The 25,152-nt window shown below is 40.2% G+C and overlaps 1 protein-coding gene across 1 annotated transcript in view; it reads right to left on the bottom strand.

Annotated features, from left to right (window-relative positions):
• Nucleotides 1-15,047, bottom strand: part of SLC35F1 (solute carrier family 35, member F1) — a 50,587-nt gene extending 35,540 nt beyond the window's left edge. Inside the window, exons 1-3 of the mRNA XM_010013208.1 lie at nucleotides 14,987-15,047; nucleotides 14,396-14,523; nucleotides 1,294-1,453 (exon numbers count right to left, since the gene is read on the bottom strand). Coding sequence (XP_010011510.1) covers nucleotides 1,294-1,453; nucleotides 14,396-14,523; nucleotides 14,987-15,047 — 349 coding nt within the window. The remainder of the gene's footprint in view (nucleotides 1-1,293; nucleotides 1,454-14,395; nucleotides 14,524-14,986) is intronic.
• Nucleotides 15,048-25,152: the final 10,105 nt, after the last annotated feature.

Below are 25,152 nucleotides of genomic sequence, written 5' to 3'. Positions count from 1 at the left end.
ACAGCTATACCCGTGCTTTAATAACGAATATGGCAAATAATACGTAATTATTGCAGTTGGATGGCAAAGTGTCAGTGTTCTTCAATCTGTTCCTTGTCTGCTGAGGTCCATTGCCCCACACTCTCCTGCTGATCCAGAACTTACCCGTTCTACCATGTTACTCGCTAGCTTACTGGGACACAGGCTGTTTCCTCTGGAACCCAGGGTTGAAATCCCAGTTCCTCTGAAATCAGTCATTCCCAGTGCAGCTTTGGCTGGCTGATTTCACAGTAGAGAGAATAGTCTTTCCTTTTTAGCTGGAGCAGGGTTATTTCTGGAGGAGACCAATAAACTGAAAGTTTCCTTTTAGGATAAAGGACAGGGATAAAAGGGGGCAGGGCGATATGTGAGCACTGTCACAAACTCCCTTGTCTTATTTAGTAGCATCCTGGCAAATGCAGTTCTTACAGCACTTGCATTTGTATTCAGAAAGCTGAGTCAAGAATTTTAAATCCCAGTGTATTATGCTCAGCTCACAATTCAGTGCTTTTAATTAAGAATGAAAACTGTGCCTAATTGACAATCTTTGAAAAGAATTTCCAGCCTTCCCACATCATTTGGGTTGGCACTAGAGAAATCAATGTGACAGGGGAAGTTGATAGATGAAATCTAACTCTGGTCTGCATTAATAGCTACACACGCATTATTCATATGATGCTGCACATAAAAAAAGAACATTTTACACACAAGAAGGTTCTCTTCCACAATGGCAGAGGCAATTCCCAAACGTTTACTCCGAGACTGTGTGCAAAACCCAATTGGTACAGTCAGCATGCACGTTTGGTGTCTTTTAGCATCTACCTAGTGACCCTGCCTCTGTACAAAAAAAACCAGCAAAGTTGAGGAGAATTAAAAGTACATAGTAGACAAGAGAGGTAGCTATGACTCAAAGATGTAGCCAATTTGGAAAGGAAGTAATTGAGGTTTGCAGTCAAGCAACTAAGCCAAAACAGAATGAAACTACAAGTATTTAGCTTGTCCCCCCAGCCTGAAGAGAGGGTGACCTGTGTGGCAGACACAGGGCCCATGAAGTCCATTTGCAGCAGTGCTGACTTCTAAGTGTTGACCCATTTTTGTTCCATGTCCCTCCTGACAGAGAAGCAGCTTTGAACAGTGCAGTGCTTTGGATCCATGAAGGCACAGGTTTTCTTGCCAATTTTCCTTTTTTTTGTTTTTTCGTTCCAGTCTGTCATGTTCTGGTCAATGTTTTCTCTGAACGGGACATGGTTGTACAACCCATCCATCCTCACTCACCTGCTCCTTGCTGTCTCCCAACAAGGACATCTGCTCCTGCCATGCAGCCCATGCCCAGAATGCAGACCACAATCCCAATGAAATGTACTGCCTTGTATCGTACCAGTAAGAAGAACCAGGAGAGCAGTATCACCACTGGGATGACAAAACAGTCTAGGAGCTGTCAAGAAAGAGAGGAAAAAAATTAACAAATCAACCTGCTAACACTTTGCTTTAAAATACTAGGATAGATTCCAGAAGAGAGGAACGGGATTATTTAGTTAGTAACAGCATTTTCTACCAGAAAGAAAGTGTATTCATGTGGTTGTATCATCCATCACATAGGGTAAGACTATTCTGTTCATGACTATTCCACAAATTCAGGAAGCCTGTTGCTCTACAGTAACACCCAAAATCACTGCTTCACTCTTGGAGTCAGAGGCATATTTCAAATCCATGGGAAGGAAACCTGGGCCAAAAGAGAGCCACACCACTCCATCTGGTCCTCACCTCTGGTGATTAACAGACAAAGACTGAGGGCAGTTTTCCTGCAGTCTAGACATATGCTTTAATTCAGTAATTTCACATCCAAATAGCATGAATGTTTATAATGTGCAAGTTGACCAGATTTATTAAATCTGGCTGAACAAATCAAGAGGGTTCTGCATGTAGAATACTTATGAAAAATCTGCCCCCTGTGGGGACTGTTAATTCCTTGAAAATATAGCCCCATATGCCTCTGAAGGAAAAACAAAACAAAACAAAACAAAACAACACCTTGTCTGCAGTGCAAGAAGCAAAATCTTCTTGCCAATAGACTCTGGGTTAAGAGAGTTCTCAAAGAAGTGTTACGTAAAAGTCTTTAATTGTGGTTTGTGGTTTTCAGTTTTATAAAGAGGCACTCAGCAATAAACCCAGAGAACCCGTGATAAAAAGGAAAACCACCAAACGTTTGTGAGAGGACCTTGAGACTTTAAAAGATACTTTAGAAACTACCAGTATGTTACCAGGAAACAAAAATCCTGGGTAAGAAACATCCAAAGAAACTTGGCTTTAATCTCACTTTTAGGAAGTGAGATACAGATAATTAAGAGTTGTGATTTTGTGGACTAACAATAGGATTTAATGAATTGTGCAGGGTACACCGCTGTTCAATGTTGACTGTACAGCAGGAACCAGAGCGATAGGATTCCATTTTCTTCCTAATGAAAATGTCTGGAACAACCAAAGGAGGAGACTGTGTTCATAGTTCTGGAAAACTACTCCAGATGTTGGTATCTTGATTTTAGGTGATGCAATTTGTTTTTTCTTCCCTTTGGGCCTATTACCTGCGACTTGCTTTCTCAATGGGATTCACCACTAAGCACACTAAGTGTTATCAAATGATGATCACATCCATTTTAACTTCTTTGTCTGTTCACGCATTATCTGAAGAGAGTAAGATTTTTGGATGATTTCAAGCATTCCAATGCTTAGAAAATTATTTTTCACATGTGAGATACCTATGTAATGAATATTAAACTTGGAGGATCTGCAAAAATATAAAAGCCAATTTTTGGACAAAGGAAAAATTGCCTGAAACTTTGTTTGAAAAACAAGAGTGTGCAATGGAAACCCACCCATTTCAAAGATACTCCAGACTGTGAGTGGCAAAAGCTTTCAGAAGAGAACCAGTTCTGCAGCAGGACCATGCTGCTCTTGGGAGGCTCAAGCAGCCCGAAAGAGCTGCAGAACAGATGAAGGAAATTACAAATGGGAAAGGTTCATGCTGAAAGCAGGTTTTGCTTTTAAAATGAGAGCTGATAGTATAAAAGGCACGGACAGGCTTCTTTACAGTGAAATCTTCCTCCAGCAGACCTCAAAATGCCATCCTTCACAGACCAAAAGTGAAAACGGAGAACGTCTGAAAGAACTGCCACAAGATCCTTCATCTGCACAGGGCATCTGTTCTGCCCCCGAAAAGCCAGTAACTGGTCTTTCCAAAACCATGCACATACAAGACACCATAGTCACAAGAACAACTTCAGAAGTCACACTGCTGGAAGCAGCTGTCTCCTGGGGCAGGGGGAGTGGTGGCAGGACTACTGGGCATACTCATTAAATCCTGGCATATGGTGCAGGCGAGGTGGCACATGGCCTTCTCCTGGCACTGCAAGGAGGGACAGGGCTAATCCAGCTGGAACATATGGTCACTGCTGCATGGATAACATCCTCTGCTCATTTGTCGTTTGCTGCAGATTACAGCGCTTCGCTAGTGCAGCCCTAGCATGCACCAGCAATAGGTGGCACATCTGAGAGAGCTTCAGTGTAACCTATGGGACGTGGACAAAGCTCAACACCCCCCCCTTCTCAATCCACAGCTCATGTCATTATGCTGGAAGTGTGTTCTTCATCAGCTGTGCTGGCAGACAGTGTACCCATCCTCTGTGCTGAAGATAGAGGGAAGGTGGTACCAAACAGCAGCGAGGCAGTTACTCCTTATACTGCTCATAGCTATCCCAAAAGATGTGAATGTCTCCATCCCATTCCCTTGCAGTGCAGCATTGAACGTGTGATCTTAATTCACAGTTTTCTCACCTTGTCACTGTTTTCCACTCCTTAAAGTGTGGCTACAAAGAAGATCAAGGCTCTTTCATCTTGGAGAAGACAAGGAGAAATAGGTACAAGCTGCACAGAGGAAGGTTTCATCTTGATGTAAGAAATTATTTTTTTACACTGGGATCAATCACTCAATCAATCACTGGAATGAACTCCCCAGGGATGTGGTAGACTCCCCATCACCAGAGTTTCTGCATCATCAAGATGTGATTTGACAGGGTGATAAATAATCTCATCTTTCCCAATAAAGGTTGGACCAGATGATCTTTGGAGGTCATTTCCAAGATGGACCATTCTGTGAGTCTAACTTCACCAGTAGCTGGTGTCAAAACAAGGTGGAGAAGTACATGGGCAGGCATCTGTACCATCTTGGAGAAGGCAATCAAAATCTGTCACCAGTAAGAGCCACCTTTACTTGGCTCAGTGCACATGGCTTCCCTTCCACTCTGTCCTCCTGGAGTCACCAGTAACCAGTAGATTATACCAACTCAATTAACTCTGCACTGGAGAAGAGGCACCCTTATACTTCATTTAGAGCTGAACATGGGTAAAAGAGGACCAACCAGAGGTACTGCACAGTCTGCCATTGCCTTCCTCACACGAGTACCTAAGTTTTAAGCACTCTCACACACATATGTGCATACCACCTCAGAGACGACTGTGCCCAAAACAGAGCAGAAAGCCTTATACACAGAGGTGTTTTAAGAAACCACTCGTAAGTTAGACAGTAAGCATCCGCAAGCATCCTTCCAGTTCTTTTCTGTGCAAAGGTAAGTGAACCTTAACCATCACTGGACTATTTGATTTTGCAAAATCAGGAGCTCTGGTCACTCACGAAAACAGTGTTTAAGAATAGATTCAAAAGTATGAAGATGTCAGCTTTCAGCCGCTAACTACTGCCTCTCAGGAAACAGTGTCTCGGTGGATACTTTTAAGCCCTAACACTGGAACCCCTTGCTCATCTTTACACACAGGACATGACATTGTGTGTACATTGTGGGACAGGAGTTCTGTCAAAGTATGCTTTACTTACTCCAGACAAAGCCCACGAAAAGATTTTATTGTGAATATGAGATATATTAGGGTGCTAGTGTGATTTCAATAGCCAATTTTAGAAATAGTACCTGCAGCATGTGTCCTTCAAGATGCAAATTCTCACTAAGAGTCTTTCAGTGGAAGAATTCCTCTCATTCCATAAATATTTAAACATACCTGTGCTTTCAAGTACGTGAAGATGTGTCTTTTAAGTGCTAACATGAAGGGATGCATGAACAGAACCTGTCACAAACAAGCAACACTGACAGCAGCTGGAAAACGCCCTTTTGGGGCTGGTAGTCCAAGGTCTAATCCACAAATTGCTATTTGAAATACTGTAACATCAATAGATATAAACATTAAATGTAGGTAATATTCACTGACATTATGCAGTTATTGAATTTTGCTTAGTTTAGACCTATAATTACACTATGGGTTACATGGAAATAAATTAGGTTACTACAATATAAGCAATAAGATAACCTAGTGTATCTTGCTTAACCATTTTTCAGTTATTGCTTTACATATAATTTCTTTAGGACTAAATTGCTCCTGCCTTTCTTTTTTCCTCGGATAAATCTGCCTAGTAGAAAAAAAAATGCACATATATTCTACAGACAAAAGATGTGAGATTGTGATTTGAAATCAGGCTTTTTTTGGTTTTTTTTAATTTTGTTTGTTTGTTATTAGTTATTTCAGCTATTAATAAAAAAAAATATACCTAATTGTCATTTTTCTCACTATAAAGCTTTTACAATAACAAAGGTAAACTATGCTTAGCTTGAATTTCATTGATAGTACATAAAGGTAAATTATTTACCAGTATTTCCCTAAGAATCATCTTTGATATTTTCCTTCTGACCTTGACAACCCTGTCATTATTAATGTCATAAATTAATGAGTAAGTGTGGTTGTCTGTGGTTTTCTGCAGTTACAGCTCTAAATTGTGCTCCTTTCTAAGACAGGATACAAAAATATATTATCTATTCATACACCATTCCACAGAAACTCCTTTCTATTATAAAAAAAGCTGTGTTGTTGTAGGGATTGAAGATTATTGACTCTAAAAGATATCACACTGCATCGAAGTCTGATGATGATATACAATGTTGAAATGTATTTCCTCCAATGACTTGTTTGTTAAATTACATTGACTTTATTATGTTTGTGAATCATAGACAAATACTCTTTTGCTACAGCTAAATATCCAGTCTCTGATCTCACAAATTCAGCATGTGTTTGCACATCTATAGCAAGAATGTTCTGCTAGTCATTGGGAAGGAGAGCTGGCAAGCTTTATAAGGAAGGTCTGCAATACAGAGGTTGAACTGCTGATCTGCAGTGATACCAAAAAAAAAAAAGAAAAAAGCTGGGCAGAAAATGCCCTATGGGAACAGCTGAGCTGAATTTCCCTTTTTAAGGATTCATTGGATTTTTTTTCTCCCAGTTATAAGCCCCTTTTTTCACATTAGGGGTTTCTCATTAGTGCTGCCCTCCAGCAAATCATGCGGAGAATCAGCTGCACCTTTTACTCAGCCTGCTCTCCAGAGCAGAGGGATCAGTAGTATCTGTCGCATCCACCCAATGTTGTATGGTCAAATACATGTGATGGCTATTGAATTCCAGCATGCAACCTGGTAAGTTTAATACAACAGCAAGTGCTATATCCAGTAAGAGACACACCTTCTGACATTTGCTTTGTTTTTCAAAGGAAGAAAGAGTCTGCTGCCCATTTGAGGGCTTTCTGTTCCAATTTTCACACTACCTTCACAATACCACACACACTTGATTCAACTGTACAAAAGCAGCCATGATGCGAACCCTCACAGAGCTGGCTGCTGGGTGCCAGGCGAACTGTATGGCAATTACGCTACCCTGTGGCTGAAACCTTCTACAGGGAAGGTGTGGATGCTGGCAGCGTTTCTGACAGAGTTATTTCAAGCAAGTCAAGTAAAAAAGGAGCATTGTTTTTACCTGTCATGTTTCTATTCACTAGCTCATCACAACTTACTCACTTTTTCCCATGGTTTTTACATAATAATTGAATTGATTTAAAAGCTATTACTTCATTCAGCCAAAATACACTGTGCTCTGGGCAGGGAGATTGGTGAGAGAATCAGTTAGTGTTGTCACTTGTTTAGCAAAAAAAAAAAAATTAAAAAAAAAAATGTTTAATTTCCATGACATGGAGGAAACAAAAGCCAGAAGGCTGCTCCCAGTCTGAAACCTCTTTACATCAGTATTTTGCCCACAATATTTCTGAATCTTTTTCTTAGGGCCACACGACCAATGCTTCTATAGCTGTTCCCATCAGTTCCTTTCATCTGTTCTTGGGATTTTCTCTGCAAACACAGAAACCTGTTCAAAATTTTTACTGTTGAAAGACCTTCCCATAGCACTGATTTGCATGCACCAACACCTGAGATGAGGTTTGTCACAGCTTCAGCTTTCTGTGTACATACAAGGAATCCAGCGACTTCCTGAAGTTTTGTTAAATGAAAGGTGGTGGTCACATCCAACCCACAATTCCTCTGCTCTCAACTCTTTACACATGGACGCACTTTACTACCAACATGAGTAATCACATCATGACTCTTGAAAAAAGACCTCCTGAGGACACAACTCTTCATCTTCTCATTACATGCACTGCAGCTGTGCTTATGCAAGGTCTGCTCAAATACCAGGAGAACTACCAACAAACTGACCACTGAAATGGCCTTTCCTTTAGTTGCCTTCTTCCTCCAATTTTACATACTATTGTCGGAAACAGATCATTCTAAGATAGCAGGCAGCTCTGCCAGCAGTCACATGTTTCTACAGAACTGTTTTCCGGTTTGCTTCTCTCTAAGTAAGATGACTGGATACGGGCTTTGAAGACCATTTTCTCAAAGTTGCTTATTAGAAACTTCTCCATGTCACCAGCTTCTGTAAGGTATGCAGGGGATTAGATCCTGGCCAGGAAAAAAAGTTTGGCTCACGGTGAATTTTACCATTAGAGACAGAAGCCCTGGAAACTGAGAGCTCTGTTAACTCCAAAAATACATTCAGAGGCTGAGCATACCGAGGGGCTGGTTTGTGAACCACAGATGTGTAACACAGTTAAAAGACAGAACAGCAACTCTAAGTATGATAATTAATCAGATGCAAGATACACCCCACAGACTCTTACAGTATAAATGTATAGTATGTAACACTTCTGCACAATGCTGATCTATCTGCAAACATTAACATTACACTATTCTCTCACCACCCTGAAGCAAAACAGGAAACTATGGTCAATCTTTCATGCATAGGACTGGGGAGTGGAAGCGAAGGAGTTACATTTATATCTGTTTTTGAGATATTGCACTTTAGTGGGCACTGGAAAAGGTGGATCAACAACTTCATATAGCACATCCCCTGCTCCTCACTTCCCAGATTTGCTCCAAAATTTTCTCAAAACTTCTGCCTCAACGTATATTAGTCCATAGGGACTGAGCACAAAGCAAAGTCTATCCAGCACTCCTATAATAAGCACTTACTGCTGACTCCTTTCCTTTTCCAGTGGCGGTTGTTGAGGTATGAAAACTGCCAGAGGTAATTGGAAGTATGATGTACTGCCGAGCTTCACAGTGATCTAAGAGTAGTTGAGAACATCGGCATTGTAGTCTTTACTGTCTGTCTCCTGGTGTCTATAAATCCCAGCTTTTACTACCTTTGTTTTCATCATGCCAATCAAAGGCTTGATTGCCCAAGGAATCAATTACCAGATAAATCACTATTTGGGAACACAGCTCCTCTCTTGAACAGTGCCTTACTAGTGACATCGTATGTGTATTCTACAGTACCACTATGCAAGGCACTGAAGAAATAGTCCAATTTCTATGTGATATCGTAACACAGAAAAACGATACCATTTCCTCTGGAGAGTGCAACACAACAGTGTAATATGGAGGTGGAAGAACAGCGGATTGCAGCAAGGAGAGCTAATTAATGGGACAATAAGGGAGAAGGGAGGGGGCAGTCTGCCTCCTAATGCAGCTTGGTATGATGAGAAAGCACTTACCTAGCAGCAAAGGTTACAAATGTTCGTATCATAATAGGCTTAATTGAAGACATTATGGACTTGGTAGAATGTACGTGTGTGGTACACTGTAAATGCAGTACAGGGAAGTCAAAACATAGTTTTAAACAAATCAAATGTCTAGATCTAAATAACAGCAAAAATTTTGCAATCTTTAAATTCCCTTTGGGGGAACTGATTTTATCTGCTGTGTAGAATATGTCTCTAACTAGTTAAAATACCCTTATTGAATATTTATTAAACCTTCTGCAGGCCTACATCAGGGTTGTTTTAAAAACCATTTGAATAAATATGGAAAGAATTACCAGAGGCAGTCCTGAAAGTTAAGTGTATAGTCTATGGGATCAGGTGCTAGTGTACACAGGAATGTATAATGTACTTTCTGCACCTGCTACAGCTGACGTGCAAGAAGGCTGCAAAATCTAGTACAAGTTACATTAATGTGCCAAAGAGAAACTAAAGATATTTTTGCGAGGTTTTGGCCACCTGGGAATCAGGACACACGTGTCAGAGCATGAAGCGTGACTGATCTCTTGCACTCTGGTACTTCTTGAAATACATGGTTTTGGATATCAGATTGATCCATCTGCAAACTACTGGACCTTTTACCTGGCATATACTCAAATTTTAAATGTACCCTCTAGAGAAGAGACTTCACTTACTAGCCTGAGCATTTTCACGGCTGTGGGAAGCCTGAGTTTCAATCCCCACAGCTAAGGTGGAGTTAACTCAAGCCCTTTCTGTGGGTACTGTACAGCTATGACTTCATGTAAAAGGTGGCTCCGCCCTTGCAATTTGGAGAGCACTGCAGGCTTTTTGTAAGCACTTGAGGTATCCTAAGATCATATCTAACAAATTGAGTTCCTCGGGGTACTGTGATGTAGGAATACATGGCTTTTGAATTTTAAAATGGAGACAGGTATTTAGGCATCTGTATTCATCAACACATAAGCCCTCTGGGCATGCAAAGAACCAGAACTTAAAGCTACCAAAGAAGGAGCAACTGAGAGGTTGGAACACATGTTTTCATGTCCCTGGATTGTGCTCTGAGCAGCAGGTTAATATACATAGACCCAGGGAAGTTAAATGTCTACAACATTCTAGGTATGTAGACGATTAGATGTGGGTTTCTTGGATTGTTCTACTAAATCTAGTTGCCTCTGGATTGCACTGCAGGTACCTAAGGCTAACTTGGATTTTATCCTTAGCAATTGGCCTATACCTTGATGTCTGAAACATAAACAGTGCATTGGTTTTCAATCTAATTTTTATGTCACCTAGTTTGTATGGGAGGTCTTTCTGTTTGTTAGGGTTTTTTAAGGGAAAATTACAAGTTTTAGGCTTCACAGTACTTTGTTTTCATCTTATGATGGAGCTGAGCGCCTCATTCTCAGACAGTAATTATAGAGTCCACAAGGATTTGAAATAATCAGAAGCACGTCCAAAAGAAAAGGTTCCACATTAACCTCTGATTTATGCCTGTGTGTCCTCATTCACTGTGGCTCTGAAAGCACCCAGTTAAAGACATATGGGAAGGTTTATTAAAAAATTCTGTTTTCCCAGACCCAAACCAAAAGGGAATTTTAAAGGACAGTGTAAGAAAGATAGGGTGTGAAAGTGGGGAAATGTAGGGCACCATTTTTCATCGTTTCCTGGAATCATGATGAGATAACGCCCATTAAAAAGAGGCAAAAAAAAAAAAAAAAAAATGGGAGTTTAAATTAGAAACTTTGACAGTCCTAAGATTTTAAAGCTACTGAATCCCTGGAGTTTTTTTGTGAAAGCAGAGCTGCAAATCAATTCCAATAAAGGTATACTTTTACAGTTAAGCTTCGGCTTTTTACTGGGAGCAACTTCATGTTTTTTGCCTAAAAGCACCACAAGCCCCGTACACTTGCATATTTGTTTTGCATGATGGAGCAGAGATATCATGTGGAAAAAACTATATGCTGTAAAACTGATTTCCTACTGAAATGGTCCGTGCGCCACCAGTATAAAAATACTGCAAGATTTCTCATTTACTGAAGTGAAAATTTCAAAACCTCTTACATTCTCCCCATAAAAAATGCCTTGGTCTAAAGCCTGCTGAAAATAATATCGTGATGAATTGACTTGCGGGGCTTGATTCTCAGTCAATGTATATACTGGGATAGTTCCCACAGCCTTCAGTCAAAGCCATGCCTATTTGCAGTAGGTAGCAATGGATCCTCAGGTCTCAGTTCTGAAAAGATTTGAACTCTCCTTGCTATGTGCCAGTGAGAATTTATGGCCTCACAGGTAGTGCTCTTGCAGGACCAGGCCTTTCAGAAAATGCTTGAGAGCCTGGTCCTGTCAGATTCTTCAGAAATCAGGTTCTAGGAAAGTCTTGCTTTCTTCCATCTTTAACTTTCCATTTCTTCAGTCTTCATTTCATATCACAACACACTTTGACCAACGCAGCTTCAGGCTGAATAATCCTCTGAGCTTCTTCGGTTTCATTATTAAACAGGGTGTTGTTTGGCTACATTTCATAAAATGTGTCATTTGATTCAACATCTTAATGGATTACCTCATACTAGTCCCATTCTCACCATATCTTTGGGCTTGTCTACGTTTAGAAGCTCATTCAAATTAAGGCATGAATTGAATTTAAAAGGCAGTTGCTCCACCTGTATCCAAGCAATCCAGGACAACTATGGGAAAAGGAGACACTGCATTCATTCCACTCCTGAAAGCAAGCTTGACACAGCATTTGAGCTTCCACCTCTCCCTTCTTTCAAGCTACATGGGAAAGAGACCTGAACTCTGTTGTAACCTTTATGTGGAAGAGGTCTGTTCCACCCTTCCTCTGTCTCAATATAAAAAGAGACTGTGGTTAATTTCAGCTAATAAATTCCCTGCCGAGACACAGGTAATGCCCTTGAAGTCTCCTGCCTGCTTCCTCCTCACACTGTAGTTTTTGATTGCTCCCACTAAAGACTGTGTTCATTGCAGAAGAGCATCCTCTGGAATTGATGTTTCATGGGTCTGGCCAAATGAACCTCTGATATGTGCTTGCTGGTGGCTGTAGGAGATGGGATTTAATGACCTGCATTGTCTTGCTCAGTCCGCTATTTCTACTTGCTATGAGTGAACACGCAAAAGCAGCAAATCAGCTTTTGCTTTTCTCTTTGAGGCTTTTAGTAGCTATAAAATCAGACAGTGTGAGGTTTATGCGGATTTATGCTTTACTTTATACTGAGTAATCTGATTTGGAAAAGTGTTAAAAAGCAATATTACATTGTCTGGGCACATTTCAGAATTCTCAGAACAACATTCTGATGGCAGAGGCATTTGTGAATATTTAGCATAAACCTCACACTCAGATTCCTTCAATTCATACTTTTCGTCCATTTTTGCTTCTTATTCAGCTAAACAAGCTCAGTATTTTCCAGTATTACTTTTCAACTATGGAAGAGAGATATTCCTAATTAGCTTTGATTCTGCAGAACATTGACTGATGCTTCTCTGTTTTACTGGCTCTGATACAAACTTCAGGCAAATAAGGTGTAAAATACACTGAACACTATGCAGTGTTGCCTAGTTATGTAGAGACAAAGTAAAAAGGGAGTAGGTTTGCTTTAGAACTAGTAGCAACGAAGTATGCAGTGTTTTCCCAACATAGACATTTTCCAGTCTCCTGTAAATGTTTCTATTATTCACTTCTCTGCTTAAATTGGAAGAAGCTTGATTCTTTTGTGCTTGTATTTAAAATATACAGGTTGGATCTTTGCAGAAATCGCTACCCTAGCTTTGGTTCACTGCATGTATAATTTTTTAAGGTAGAGTACACTTTTTGACAGCTGAAGTTAAGCTGTTATATAACATAAAACATCTAACAGCTTGCATTAAAATAAGACTCACCATAACTACACTCATTTTACTTAATGACAGCTTTTGAACTCAGATATAATTATGCATTTCTAAAAGCCTGAATTGGGTTTGCATGGCAAGGGTTTTGTAGTAGGGGGACTACAGGGTGGCTTCTGTGAGATGCTGCTAGAAGCCTCCCCCATGTCCCACAAAGCCAATGCCAGACGGCTCTAAAATGGACCCACTGCTGGTCAAGGCCAAGCCCATCAGCAATGGTGGTAGCACCTCTGGGTAACGCAGTTAAGATGAGGCAAAAGCTACCATGTAACAGGGACTGCAGCCAGAGGAGTAAGAATATGTGATAGAAACAGCCCTGCAGACAGCACGGGCAGTGCAGAAGGAGGGCAGGAAGTGCTCAAGATGCTGGAGCAGAGATTCCCCTGCAGCCCATGGTGAGGCAGGCTGTCCCCTGCAGCCCATGGAGGTCCATGGTGGAGCAGATCTCCATCTTCAGCCCCTGGAGGACCAGATGTCAGAGCAAGGGGTTGCCTGAAGGAGACTGTGACCCAGTGGGAAGCCCATCCTGGAGCAGGTTCCTGACAAGACCTGTGGCCCATAGAGAGAGGAGCCCACGTTGGAGCAAGTTTGCAGCAGGACTTGTGACTCCACAGGGGACCCACACTGGAGCAGCTTGTTCCTGAAGGACTGCACCCATGGAAGGGACCCACACTGAAGCAGTTCATGAAGAAGTGCAGCCCATGGGAAGAAGTTCATGGAGGACTGTCTCCTGTGGGAGGTATGCCGTGCTGGAGCAGGGCAAGAGTGTGAGGAGTCCTCCCCATGAGGAGGAAGGAGCAGCAGATACGTGATGAACTGACCACAGCCTCCATTCCCTATACCCCTGTGCTGCTGGTAGGGAGGACGCAGAGAATTTGGGACTGAAGTTGAGCCCAGGAAGAAGACAGAGGTGGGGGAAAGGTTTTTTTAAGATTTGGGTTTGTTTCTCATCACTCTACTCTGATTTGATTGGTAATAAATTAAACTGATTTCCCTAAGCTGAGTCTTTTTTGCCCTTGAAGGTAATTGGTGAGTGATCTCTCCCTGTCCTTATCTCAGGCCTTTCATGATATTCTCTGTCTCCTGTCCAGGGGAGGAGAGGAGTGGCAGAACAGATTTGGTAAGCACCTGGCATCCAGCCAGGGTCAACCCACCACACAACATTTGCACTCAGATATAAATATGAAATCCTAAAAGAAGTCATTATATTTTTCTCAAGTACAATATAAAGTGAGAAAAACATTTCAGCCCATACGAAAATATTTCCTTAAAGGACCAAATTAAGTAGATAATGCCAAAAATGTGATCATGAATAGTTTAGCAGAGGAAAATAAAATTAAAGCCAGTATATTTTTGTACAGTTTGGAAAACTGAGCAATAAAAATGGTCCAATATTAAAAAATGTGTTTTATAAGACAGCATTAAAAGGTACGCAGAAGGCATAGACAGTAACTAGCTATTAGTGCACCGAAGCAAATGGACGCTGCACCACTGACCTTATTCTCTTATCTCAAAAGGGAAAATCCTTTAAGTTCTTACCTGTACACTAGTAAGAGTGGTGTATTGATAAGCTTTGACTACCAAGTAATTGGCTTCTATATCTATTATTCCCAGGATCATGTACTTCCACCATCTCCTTTTCAAAATTGCCAGCAAGTTTTCTTCTCCTGTGGTAATAAACAAGAAGAATTATGTAAGAGTTATGTTTACATGCACAAAATACCTGCCTGTCAAGAGAAATTATCTAGGAGATCTCTTGCATTTACAATATGCAGTTCAAAAGCACCATATATAAAGAGGTACTCAAGGAGGTGAAGACTAACATGCCATATTTGTCTTGCAGATATTAAAATAGCCAGCTTGGTGAAGTAATATGTGAGGGTCAGACTGACTCTTTGCTTAAGATGTAAACAATACTGAGAGAAACAAGTGCAGCTTTGGATTACTGGAAATGCGTTCTTAGTTTTATATATATACGCATATGAAATGCTAAAGAATAGAGTAATTTATTACATACATTTATTCTTTCCATACATACTGATGAGTGTTGCATCACACATGATACAGGAGGGTTTTTCCAGACTGGCAGACTACAGTATTTGCAAATACAATAGAATATTAGAGCAGTACCTTTGGACAGATTACAGATCCCATTCCAAGGATGGTTGTTATCCTCTAGGATAATAACCATGTTCCAAGGATCGTTTTGATCCCAGAGGTTCAAGATATCAGACTTGTTTAGAGAAAGGTTGCACTGAGACAGATTTTGCGTGACAGATTGTTCTGCTACCAGGATCGATTTCTGAGGTAGGCAGGTTTGCTGACTTCTATGGGGGCCCTGTCAATCACCCAGTACTTAATTTCCACCACATGAAGACTGACAGTACAATAAGCCTGCAGATCAAACCTGTAACTTTCAAAAGGTCAAAGCATTCCTCATGCTAGGCTAGGAATTATTACTGTTCTCTGCTCAAAAGAAACCAGCTCATTAGTGAGGGTGGGCAAACTGTTACTTATTTGCATTACAGTAAGCTCCAGACATGATGAGACCCCACTGTGAAAGCAGTTGGACGTACCAACTGTGGCTGATTGCAGTACAACTGGAGGTCTGCAGCCTAAACAGGATTCCAAGTAGGGCTGACCTGTACTGCCAAAGTATCAGAAATGGAATTTGAACTGCCTTTAAGTTTAAAAAAACCCCCACTATTCTCAGATTTGTTCATGTGCTGCAGCCTTTCTAAGTGCCTGTGATTATCAAAATGAGTGCTGGAAAATACAGAAGAAGAAAAGGAACATTATTGTCAATTGCCACCAAAACTTGATCAGGCTTCCCAATTGTCTCTCATAATTTTTGTTCATCACAAGAGTGTTCGCTCTCTGGTTCAGATAGACCTGGTGATATATGAGCTAGAAATGGCAAGCTCCCTATAGCACAGAAGTATCTCAGAACTTGTAAGATGCAGTCACAGAAAAATAGATAATTACTTCAGAAGTTGATTCAGAAATCTTAGCCCCACAGAGTGACTTGAATTAGGATTTACCTGAACAGAGCACCTGAATCATTTGATGTTTGTTCATTAACAGATGCTTGCACATACACACTTCCAGTGGGATATTATTAGGCAACAACCTAATTATTTGTTGAAGTGAGAATGACACTGAGGGCAAAACTGTAAATGCTAAAAAGCTTTCCTTCCTTCCCTCCTCTGTCTCTTTTCTTTTCAATAAGCAGCAGAGAAATAGCAGAAACAAGGTGGTGAGTAGGTAAATTATTTAAGATCCTACATAGGAGTCAGTACATTCAACTACACCCACCTTTATTGTTACCACCAACTCACAGCAGAACCCATGAAATAGAAAATTCCACCCTTCGGATATTAATTATGGCTATATTTACATATTTCTTATGATGGTTTGAGCACGCAGAAGTATTTTAGATTTTTTTTTTTTGCATATATTTAGGGAAGTATTTTCAAAAAAGCATTTGAGATTAGATGTCCTAATTCCTACTAAAATCAGTGTAAACCACACAGACAGATCCTTTTGAGGTACTGAAACTGTATCTCTAATTTTTATGCTGCCCAGATAATACCTTTAAAACACCAACTGGAAAACATCAGTGCAACTGAATGATATGATTAACAAACATTTCAGAGGGATTTTTTTGTTTTAATTGTAAAGGGAAAGTGAAAAAAATAAAGACATCAAACTGCAGTCTCTATCTGAATAGTGAAAATCCCACCTGATTTTGTTACAGTAGGACCTTAGTGGTACCTACAAAGCAGAAAGTAACAGCAGACTCAAGAAATGTACAGGCATTAGGCTGCCTGAGCAAGGACTATTGACATACATCAAGGACTCTTTTGGTGCCTTTGGCTTGTTAGCACTGTCTTTCTCCAGCTTCAGTTTCCAACCACAGATCACCGTACTGCTCAGATATGGCCAAATAAGTTAGCTTTAAAAACAAATGCATGTCCATGACTTTTGGCTAATGTGTAAAGCCAGAGTTTCCAGAGACGGAAATGAAATCTTTGACAATTTTAACTGACATTCAGGGTTCTCTCTTTTGCTTTCTCTATCCATTCTTTCCTAATGACAGAAGTAAGAAGAATAGTTGGCAAGCACTATTTTATCTTTGATTAACAGTTCTGAGATATTCCAAACTGCAAAAGATCAGTTTTAGCTGAGAAGGCTGGGCAGAGCAAAAAGCAATGCCAAAATAAATTATGCAGGCACTCTTGTAGGCCTCCTTCAGATACGGGAAGGCTGCTATGAGGTTTCCATGCAGCCTTCTCTTCTCTAGGCTGAACAGCCCCAACTTTCTCATATAGGAGGTGCTCCAGCCCCCTGATCATCCTTGTGTTCCTCCTCTGGACTTGCTCCAACAGCTCCATGTCTTTCTTATGCTGAGGACACCAGAACTGCATAGAGTACTCCAAGTGGGGTCTCATGAGAGCAGAGTAGAGGGGTAGGATCACCTCCTTCGACCTGCTGGTCTTGCCAAGATGCCTTGACTTAATTTGGGAAGACTAAAATAAAAAGCAGAAGGAATCAAGAGCTTCATTCGGAAGTCTACATCCTGAATAGAAACATCGCCTTTGCACAAAACATTAAGCGGGGGAAAAATATCACAATTAAGAACAAAACAAAAAGAAACAATCTGTTGTTTGTGTTGTGTTTTTTTTTTAATTTCCCTTGATAACAACTCAAAGCAAAGTAATAACTCAGGTCTTCTCAGCTGTAAGCATTGTAGGCCAAAAGGACTGAATGTAGATACCTACACCTGAAATAGCTGCTAAGGTATTTTTAAAGCTTTTTTCTCCTAACATATTTCAGATGAATTCTTTAGGATGAGACAACCAGTATTTTGAAAATAAATACCTCTCCCACTGAATGTAAAGGGAAGAAGGATTATGTCAGATCATGTGGTTTTGTTATTATCTCAATAGGACTCCGAGTAAGGCTTCTACCCAGTCATATAAACAAATATTAAACCATAAAGTGTGCAGGTTAGCTTAAAGAAAACATTTCCAGTGAGCCAAAGTACATACTGATGTTGGTGAACATGCATTTATATGAGTGCACAGAGTAATACTATCTTGAGACACTGCCATCTTTTGGTGGATGTCCCCTTCCAAAAAACAAACTCCTCATGGTTTTGAAAATACAAGCCTTCATATTCAGTCTAACCAAAATGTAATGTAGATTTAAAAGCAAATTGCATATCAAGAATGTTTTAAGATTCAGAAAGCTAGCACACTGTTAACACAGAGAAATACAAATCCCTCTCTTTGCGCTTTCTAGAAGGATAGGTTTAGGTTTTTACATTTTTTACTGATTTTGCAGTGAGACACACATTTGACAGTTACATATACAGAGGAGCTCTCAGTGTGTGGAAGAAAGCTACAGCTTTGCCTCAGCTGGCTCAAATTAGAAATCAACAAATAAGCTGCTTTGTAGAAGAGATAATTTTACATCATATAATAAGGATTTACCCCTGGGGGGTTACAAAATTAAAAATAAATTAGAGAGAAAATTAAAAGAGGCTTTAGCTGTGCAGTGTCTACCAGAAATACATATATACATGTGCAAAACCCTTTTCACATTCACCCGCACAGCTGCAGAGGTACAATAAAAAACCCAACAACAGCCATTAAGACAGCAAATTCCCAATTATTTGTGTATGGGCTTGGGACACAGGTAGAATAACAGCACTGCTAGACCTGAAAATAAGCATATTGCTTCTCTTTCATCCTCTGCAATCTCTCTCTTTTAATTCAGATGACAACTTGCTATTTACATCCAGACCATCAAAGGAGCTGTGCTCTCCTTCTGCTTTACAGACCTTGGCAGAAGACATCTAAATGTGTGCACGAGTTTTACGAGGCAAAGGCAGTGTGGAGAGGGAGGGCTGCTGGGCACGCTGGTCCTTCCGCTACCAACAGAAGCGCCAGAGTCAAGTGCTACATGGTAAAGAAGCAATAGTCTCACTAAAGAATTTACTTATTATCACTTTCTTTGATAAAGAAACTCAGTTACAAAACACAATTACAGGATAATTGTTTCTTTTCCATTTTCACCCATTATAGCGACCTTTGCAGATACAGAACTACACCAGTACTTACGTTGCTTCTTTACAGACTTTGTAGTCCTCCAGCCCTGCACAGGAGCAGGAGAAGGAGGCAGTCAAATGGGGTAATACCATGTAGGGGTAACAAAAATCTTCTCTGTATTATTATGCCAAGAGGCTCCCACGCCTGAACCAGAAAACTTTGTTTATCTCCTGTTGCTGGTTCAGGGGACTTAAAACCTGTTATAGAAGGCTTTCAGCTCCCCACAAACCTCAAGAGACCTGTCCCTCTTCTGTGTGACTAGAAATCTTCTGGCCCCAAATCTTCTGACCCTTATTTCCTCATATCTGGTTGTATTACTGATAAATACTTTATGGGAATGCTGTTGCATAAAGGCAAAACACCACAACTGCTTAATTATTTATACAATAGAGAAAATATTCTCTTACAGGAATGCTCCTGCAGTCTGGCTTCACAAAACACCTGAATATACTATGTTCACCTTATGGATAACTGCTTATAGGCTGCACTGCTTTTGTCCTATACCATGTTTTCAGTAAATCTTTCGGGAGAGTAGATAACCTCAGGTCCTTTTGCCTCCTCAGAACATCTGATTTTAACCAACCTGATCTTATCCAGACCTCCTTTCTGCTGCTTTTCCCATGGTGGGAAAACAGTGTAACCCACAGACGTGCTGCTAACAGTGCAGAGTCACTGCTGCAAGCACCCTCCAGCTGCTAGCCATGTGTTCCTGCTGCTTGTCCTCTGCCAGCACTGGTGCTTTGGGGCTGCACAGTGAGCCAGGGCAAAGAACTGACTGGAAAGAAAGATTCTGGGTTTTCAGATCAGTTTTCAGACTGTGTCCTGAGTAATACGTGACCAAATTAATGTTTGTCCTGTAGAGGGTGAGAACCAAGTAACAGCGGACCCATGCAAGGACAACTCACAGGACATCAGCTGGCATACATGCCTCACTGGCGGTGAGCTATGTCATGGCAATGTGTTTACAACTTCTCAGGAAGTAAATCTTATTTACCAGTCCCAATCAACAGGATTTTTCAGTTTTGAAGAGGTTCTATTTATTTTCGTTGTCTGTTTTAACAAGATAGTGTTTGAACATCTACCTATCATAGAACCATAGAACAGATCGGTTTCGAAAGGACCTTAAGGATCATCCAATTCCAACCCCACTGCCACAGACAGGGACACCTTCCACTAGACCAGGTTTCTCAAAGCCCCGTCCACCTTGGCCCTGAACGCTTCCAGAGATGGGGCAGCCACAGCTTCTCCGGGCAACCTGTGCTAGTGCCTCATAACACTCAGAGTAAAAAATTTCTTCCTAACATCCAACCTAAATCTACCCTCTTTCAGTTTAGTAGTTAACATACTAACATTTATTTGACTTACACTTTGCAAAAAGGTACTTTATCTAACCTCTGATCTCCAGATTATCATAGGATTAGCACAAACTGAAGGTAAGGTTTATAACCCCTCTGTCTGCTACTTTTGTCATTTTGAGCCTCCTCCTTTCTATAATATGCTTAGACCATTAACAGGACATGCTTTCCAGTTACTAAATCACAAGCTTATCTGAAGTATTTAGGCTTGTTAATGCCTTTTAGAGATTTTGCAGATCAGTCTGGTTCGATTCTGGATGTAAATCATAATAGCTGAAGTCAGATCTAGGAACTTGAACATGCTTTTTCATAAAACATGAAAGGATTAATTTCTGGTGCCTTGATTTTGATCCAGCCTAAGCTCTGTGGTTAGATCTGATAATCTTCAGATGTCTTCTTATTTCATGAGGTTACTGGTCATACAATTTACTTTTAAGAGTAAATTACAACTAAAACTGAAACCATAAAGTAGTTGGTGATTTTGCTGATGCCTCAGTTTCTCTCTACCTGCCTGTGCAATAGATTACACACAGTTCTTCCCTTGGTGTCAGCCACAATGCTGTACATTACTGCTATGGATTACTGCAAGAAACAGACCATGGCAAGAACTGTGTAAAACCTAAAGAAAGCTCTGAAAATCACACTGTTTCAAAAACCAGACATCTAAACTCCTTTAAAGTAGCCCTTTAAAATGTCATGATAAAAACCACCGATGTTTCCAGCACAGTTTTCATTTAAGTTGTTTTATCTTCCAGCCTAAACTTAGGCAAGCACCTTTCCTGAAATGGCAGATCATGTCCTGGGAGAAGCACTTGCACCTCTGTAATGCAGAAGGACATGAGCACACCAAGAAGCTGGAGTCTTGCCTTAAATTTGAGATTCAACTATGTCCTTTTGTCTTCATGCATGGAATTTTCAAAACTGATTTCTAATCAATGTATTGTCAGATTTAAGTTGCCTCTGAGCTAACAATGTAGTCTGTCAGCTTTTGGAATTCAGTCTGGCTCACTCTCACACAGAACTACTTCAAAACTGCAAGTTGGAGTAGATCATCATTGTAGGTTAGTCCCTTCCAAAAGAAACAGTATTCCCTGCTGCTCTAAAACAATCCTATTGCTGTACTCTGTGAGCTCTGCAGTTAAACCCTTTTTTCATTGTTTATCCTATTTTATCTGCTATGAAGTTACTTACAGCACTGCAAAGAAAGATTTTGAGAACAAAAAAAGTCTCATTTTCAAATTTATCAGGGTATTAAGTGAAATTAAATAAATCTGTATATATCTGTATATCATTTATAAATCTGTAATTTGCATGAATAATTTATCCTGCTGGATAATCTTGAGTGTGTTTATCATATTCACAAGACTTACTTAAAATCAAATAATCTTAGAGAAAAAATATTCATTGTTTAAGGCCAAGGAATAAGTTAGGGTGCATGAGCTTTTTTTTTCCCTTTCATCAACTTATTACAACTAAAGTTGGCCCAGACACCTACTCACTCTTCTTCCACCTACTTCACTACTTCCCCCAGCATACAGATATGAATATATGAATAATGAATTATCTACTTACTACTTCTGATCCCTATAAAGTTTATTTCCCAAAGCATGAGATTTGCCTGACATAGTAAAAAAAAAAAACACACTCCAAAAAACCACAATGCAAATTGTTATTACTCTTAACTGCCCAAAAATCAAGCAGATCCAACTGAAGATGAATTGCTAACCTTGCCTTTAGCAAATAGTGTGAAAAGAATAAGGAAATCAAGGAGGATATATCTTTCTCTGCTCTCCATCAGCAATGTTTGAACACACTGATCCAATTTAAAACTAATCTGACAGAGTACAAAGATTTGTTCCTAAGATTTGCTGTGAATAGGTAACCGAGCAGAAGAGAGAAAACCTAACATCGTTGCCGCTAAGTATAGGCTTGGAGGTAAAACCAATTAGATACCAGACCCTCAACTGCACCTTCCTAGGCACCAGCTCATTCAATATGAGACATAAATCCCTAAAAGATCAGACGATGACAGTTGATGACAGTTGAGGAACTCACCAAACTACTACCTCGTAGCAGGTGCTGACATATGAGCAAGAACTGTACACAACATGGGGTAAACATGAAGGAGAATCTGCTTTTTACAAGTTATGAATCCTAAAGATACCTAACAAGAAAGAAATCTGTCTGCTGATGGCTAGTAAGAGGACAGGACTAGTAAGAGGAAAGAGACTTCTGGTAAATAACAGAAAATGGGAGTGCTGTATTTTGTGGTATGAACTCTAAGGAAACACATGCAGTCCAATACTGTGATGATTCCCGTTAGCTTAGCAACAACTAAACTAATATTTAAAAGGGCTTTTTAAAGTAGAATAAGATGGAAAGCTGATGCTAAAGAAGCACTGCTGGCGGAATTAAAACTTCTCCTGGAGTCAATAGTGTTAACCAGTAATATATAAAATCCTAATACCCAGCATTATTTCACATCATTGCCCAGGGCCAAGAGGAGAGCTGAAGAGTTCAGAATAGATTAGGGCTGGCTGGCTCAAAATCAATATAGCTTTACAAATGCTTCATGATGTCTAGAGGGATTTCCTATTCTTCTGCTTTGAGAGGCTGCAAATATGCACCAAGTCCTCTTGGAGTATCTATTTGTAGCAGCAGCCATGGGAAAAACTAGCAGAGTGATTCCCTTTTCTGGGACTTTCTTCACACCAGTTGGTGAACTGGAATAAGGCCTCATAAACTTCCAAATTAAATATTATCCCTGGAGAAATAGAGAAGCTTTGGGAACGTGTTGCTATCATGGGTTATAGCAAAAGCCTCAGATTGGAACAACCACAGATTATTCAAGAAATGCCACTAATAACACATGAAGCAGAAAATGTAGGAGCTGCCATTTGGTTAAAGCAATTGGGGGGCCTGCCCAGAACACTTCTTGTCTCCAAGGTGACCAGCTGCAGAGGCTCAAGAGAAGCATGTGAGACACACCAACCCATTGTGGTTCCTTCATTGTTGGCCACAGCATGAGCACCTTGTTTTATGCATGGCAGTAATTCCAAAGGGCATGAATGAACCCAGTAAAGAATAGAGAAAATCCAGGCATGAGCACATAGAAATACATGAAACACAGTGGCTTCAAGTAACACTCAGAGCTGGTGCATTCAATAATTTGCCTATTTCATGATGCTATCAGAGTCATGCAAACCAGAAAACTCAATGTTGCATCTATAATAATCAAAAGTACTTAATCCCCCCCTTATATCCTTTGCAAATACTACTGATATATGTTACTAAAAGCATAAAACATCACAGAACTATGCTAATTAATAGGAATAAGGCATCATAAAGGTACTGTGTCAACTAGACATTTATAGGCAATTCTGCTGAAGAAGGTGGTTAATCATATCACATAATCCTGAATGAGGATACCCAGAATGAGTTACCCAGCATGACTGTTAAGATTAGAAATCCGGCCAGATATCTTTTTAGATGACAAGTTTTTGGAGCAGGTGGTACTTTGTTGAATATCTGTTGTGTACCTAAAACAACGCGTCTCAATCTGATCTTTGGAAACGTAGCAATATTATTATCAGATAAACAAATCAGCATTATACATCCATGTATACATCCATAAAGGAACAAGCAATCTGGGAGACAACAGGAATGATGGAGAGCAGCCCCCCATCCAGGGTAGCCAGCGGGCATGCTCTTCTTTCCTCCTGACCTGGCAGAACTGGGCTAGAAAAACCTTACAATAAAGTCAGGTCTGTAGCATTTCTGACAAGAAAAATGCATTTTCTCCATGATTCAAACTCAGTAACGAGACAACTAATAGGTTTATGAAGCACCTCTAGTACATGTGTAGTCAGTAGTGCATTTTTCTGTATTTTTGAAGCTTTCACAAACACAGTTGTCAGTACTTGCCCATAAGCGCACTTGTACCCAGAAAGGTAGAGAGCTATGCAAGCTGATGCAATGCAGTTCAGACATTGTTTTGCTCTAGATAGAACATTAAAAGTTAATTAAATGCTCAGTTTGTACCAGCTTAGCTTCAGTAAATTGGTCAAATCAGCTTTGTAGCAGGGACTGAACCTCACCTGGTCTCATTTTTGAGCAAAATAAAGACTGGCATACAAAGTGATAACCAAGATCTACAGAGAAAGGAAATTTTGTGTCCCTGCTTAGTGTAGCCTTAAGCTAGTTTATGAAGTCTGAAAAATATAGAATCTAATTATTGTAGCTGTGCAACTGAAATAATGAGGAGATTGATAAGCAGCTAGATGCTACACTACCACGCTGGAGGTCTCCTGGAGTCCTCTAAAAGTCTGTCAAAAATTACCTGCAGTGGGAGGTACAAACTGGGGATATTCAGTAGGTGCTATTATAGCCTGAATTTATGCATCTAGTGCTACTGATGACTGGAGATTGTGCACATGCTTAAGGTATTGAAAAAGTAATTAACATGTATTATCTTTCCATGGTAGAAGGTGATAGCCAATAAAAGTATGATAGAGAAATCCAGGAGCTTGTAAAATATATATATAATAAAGTGGTGTAGTTTGGATCCTCAAACATCATGTAGCAGGAAAGCTAATGACACTGTGCTGCTATTTAATCAGTGAAAGACTAATATGACACTTGCTACTCACTGTACTAGTGTAATAAGAGAAACTGCATTAATTTATCCGGTGTGAAATTGAACTGTGCATCTCTTGGAAAAGCCAAGTGGGGTTTTAGGATGAGCTGGTGCTACAGGCAGAATCTGGAGTCAGCACATAAGCAGGGGCAGTTTGGTGCCCACTGGGATCCAGTTCCAGAAGAGCTGTGA

This window comes from Nestor notabilis, unplaced genomic scaffold (genome assembly GCF_000696875.1).
Source record: "Nestor notabilis isolate BGI_N333 unplaced genomic scaffold, ASM69687v1 scaffold524, whole genome shotgun sequence".
NCBI lineage: Eukaryota > Metazoa > Chordata > Aves > Psittaciformes > Psittacidae > Nestor > Nestor notabilis.
The sequence above is the reverse complement of the archived record's forward strand: the minus strand, read 5'-3'. Positions and strand labels throughout refer to the sequence as shown.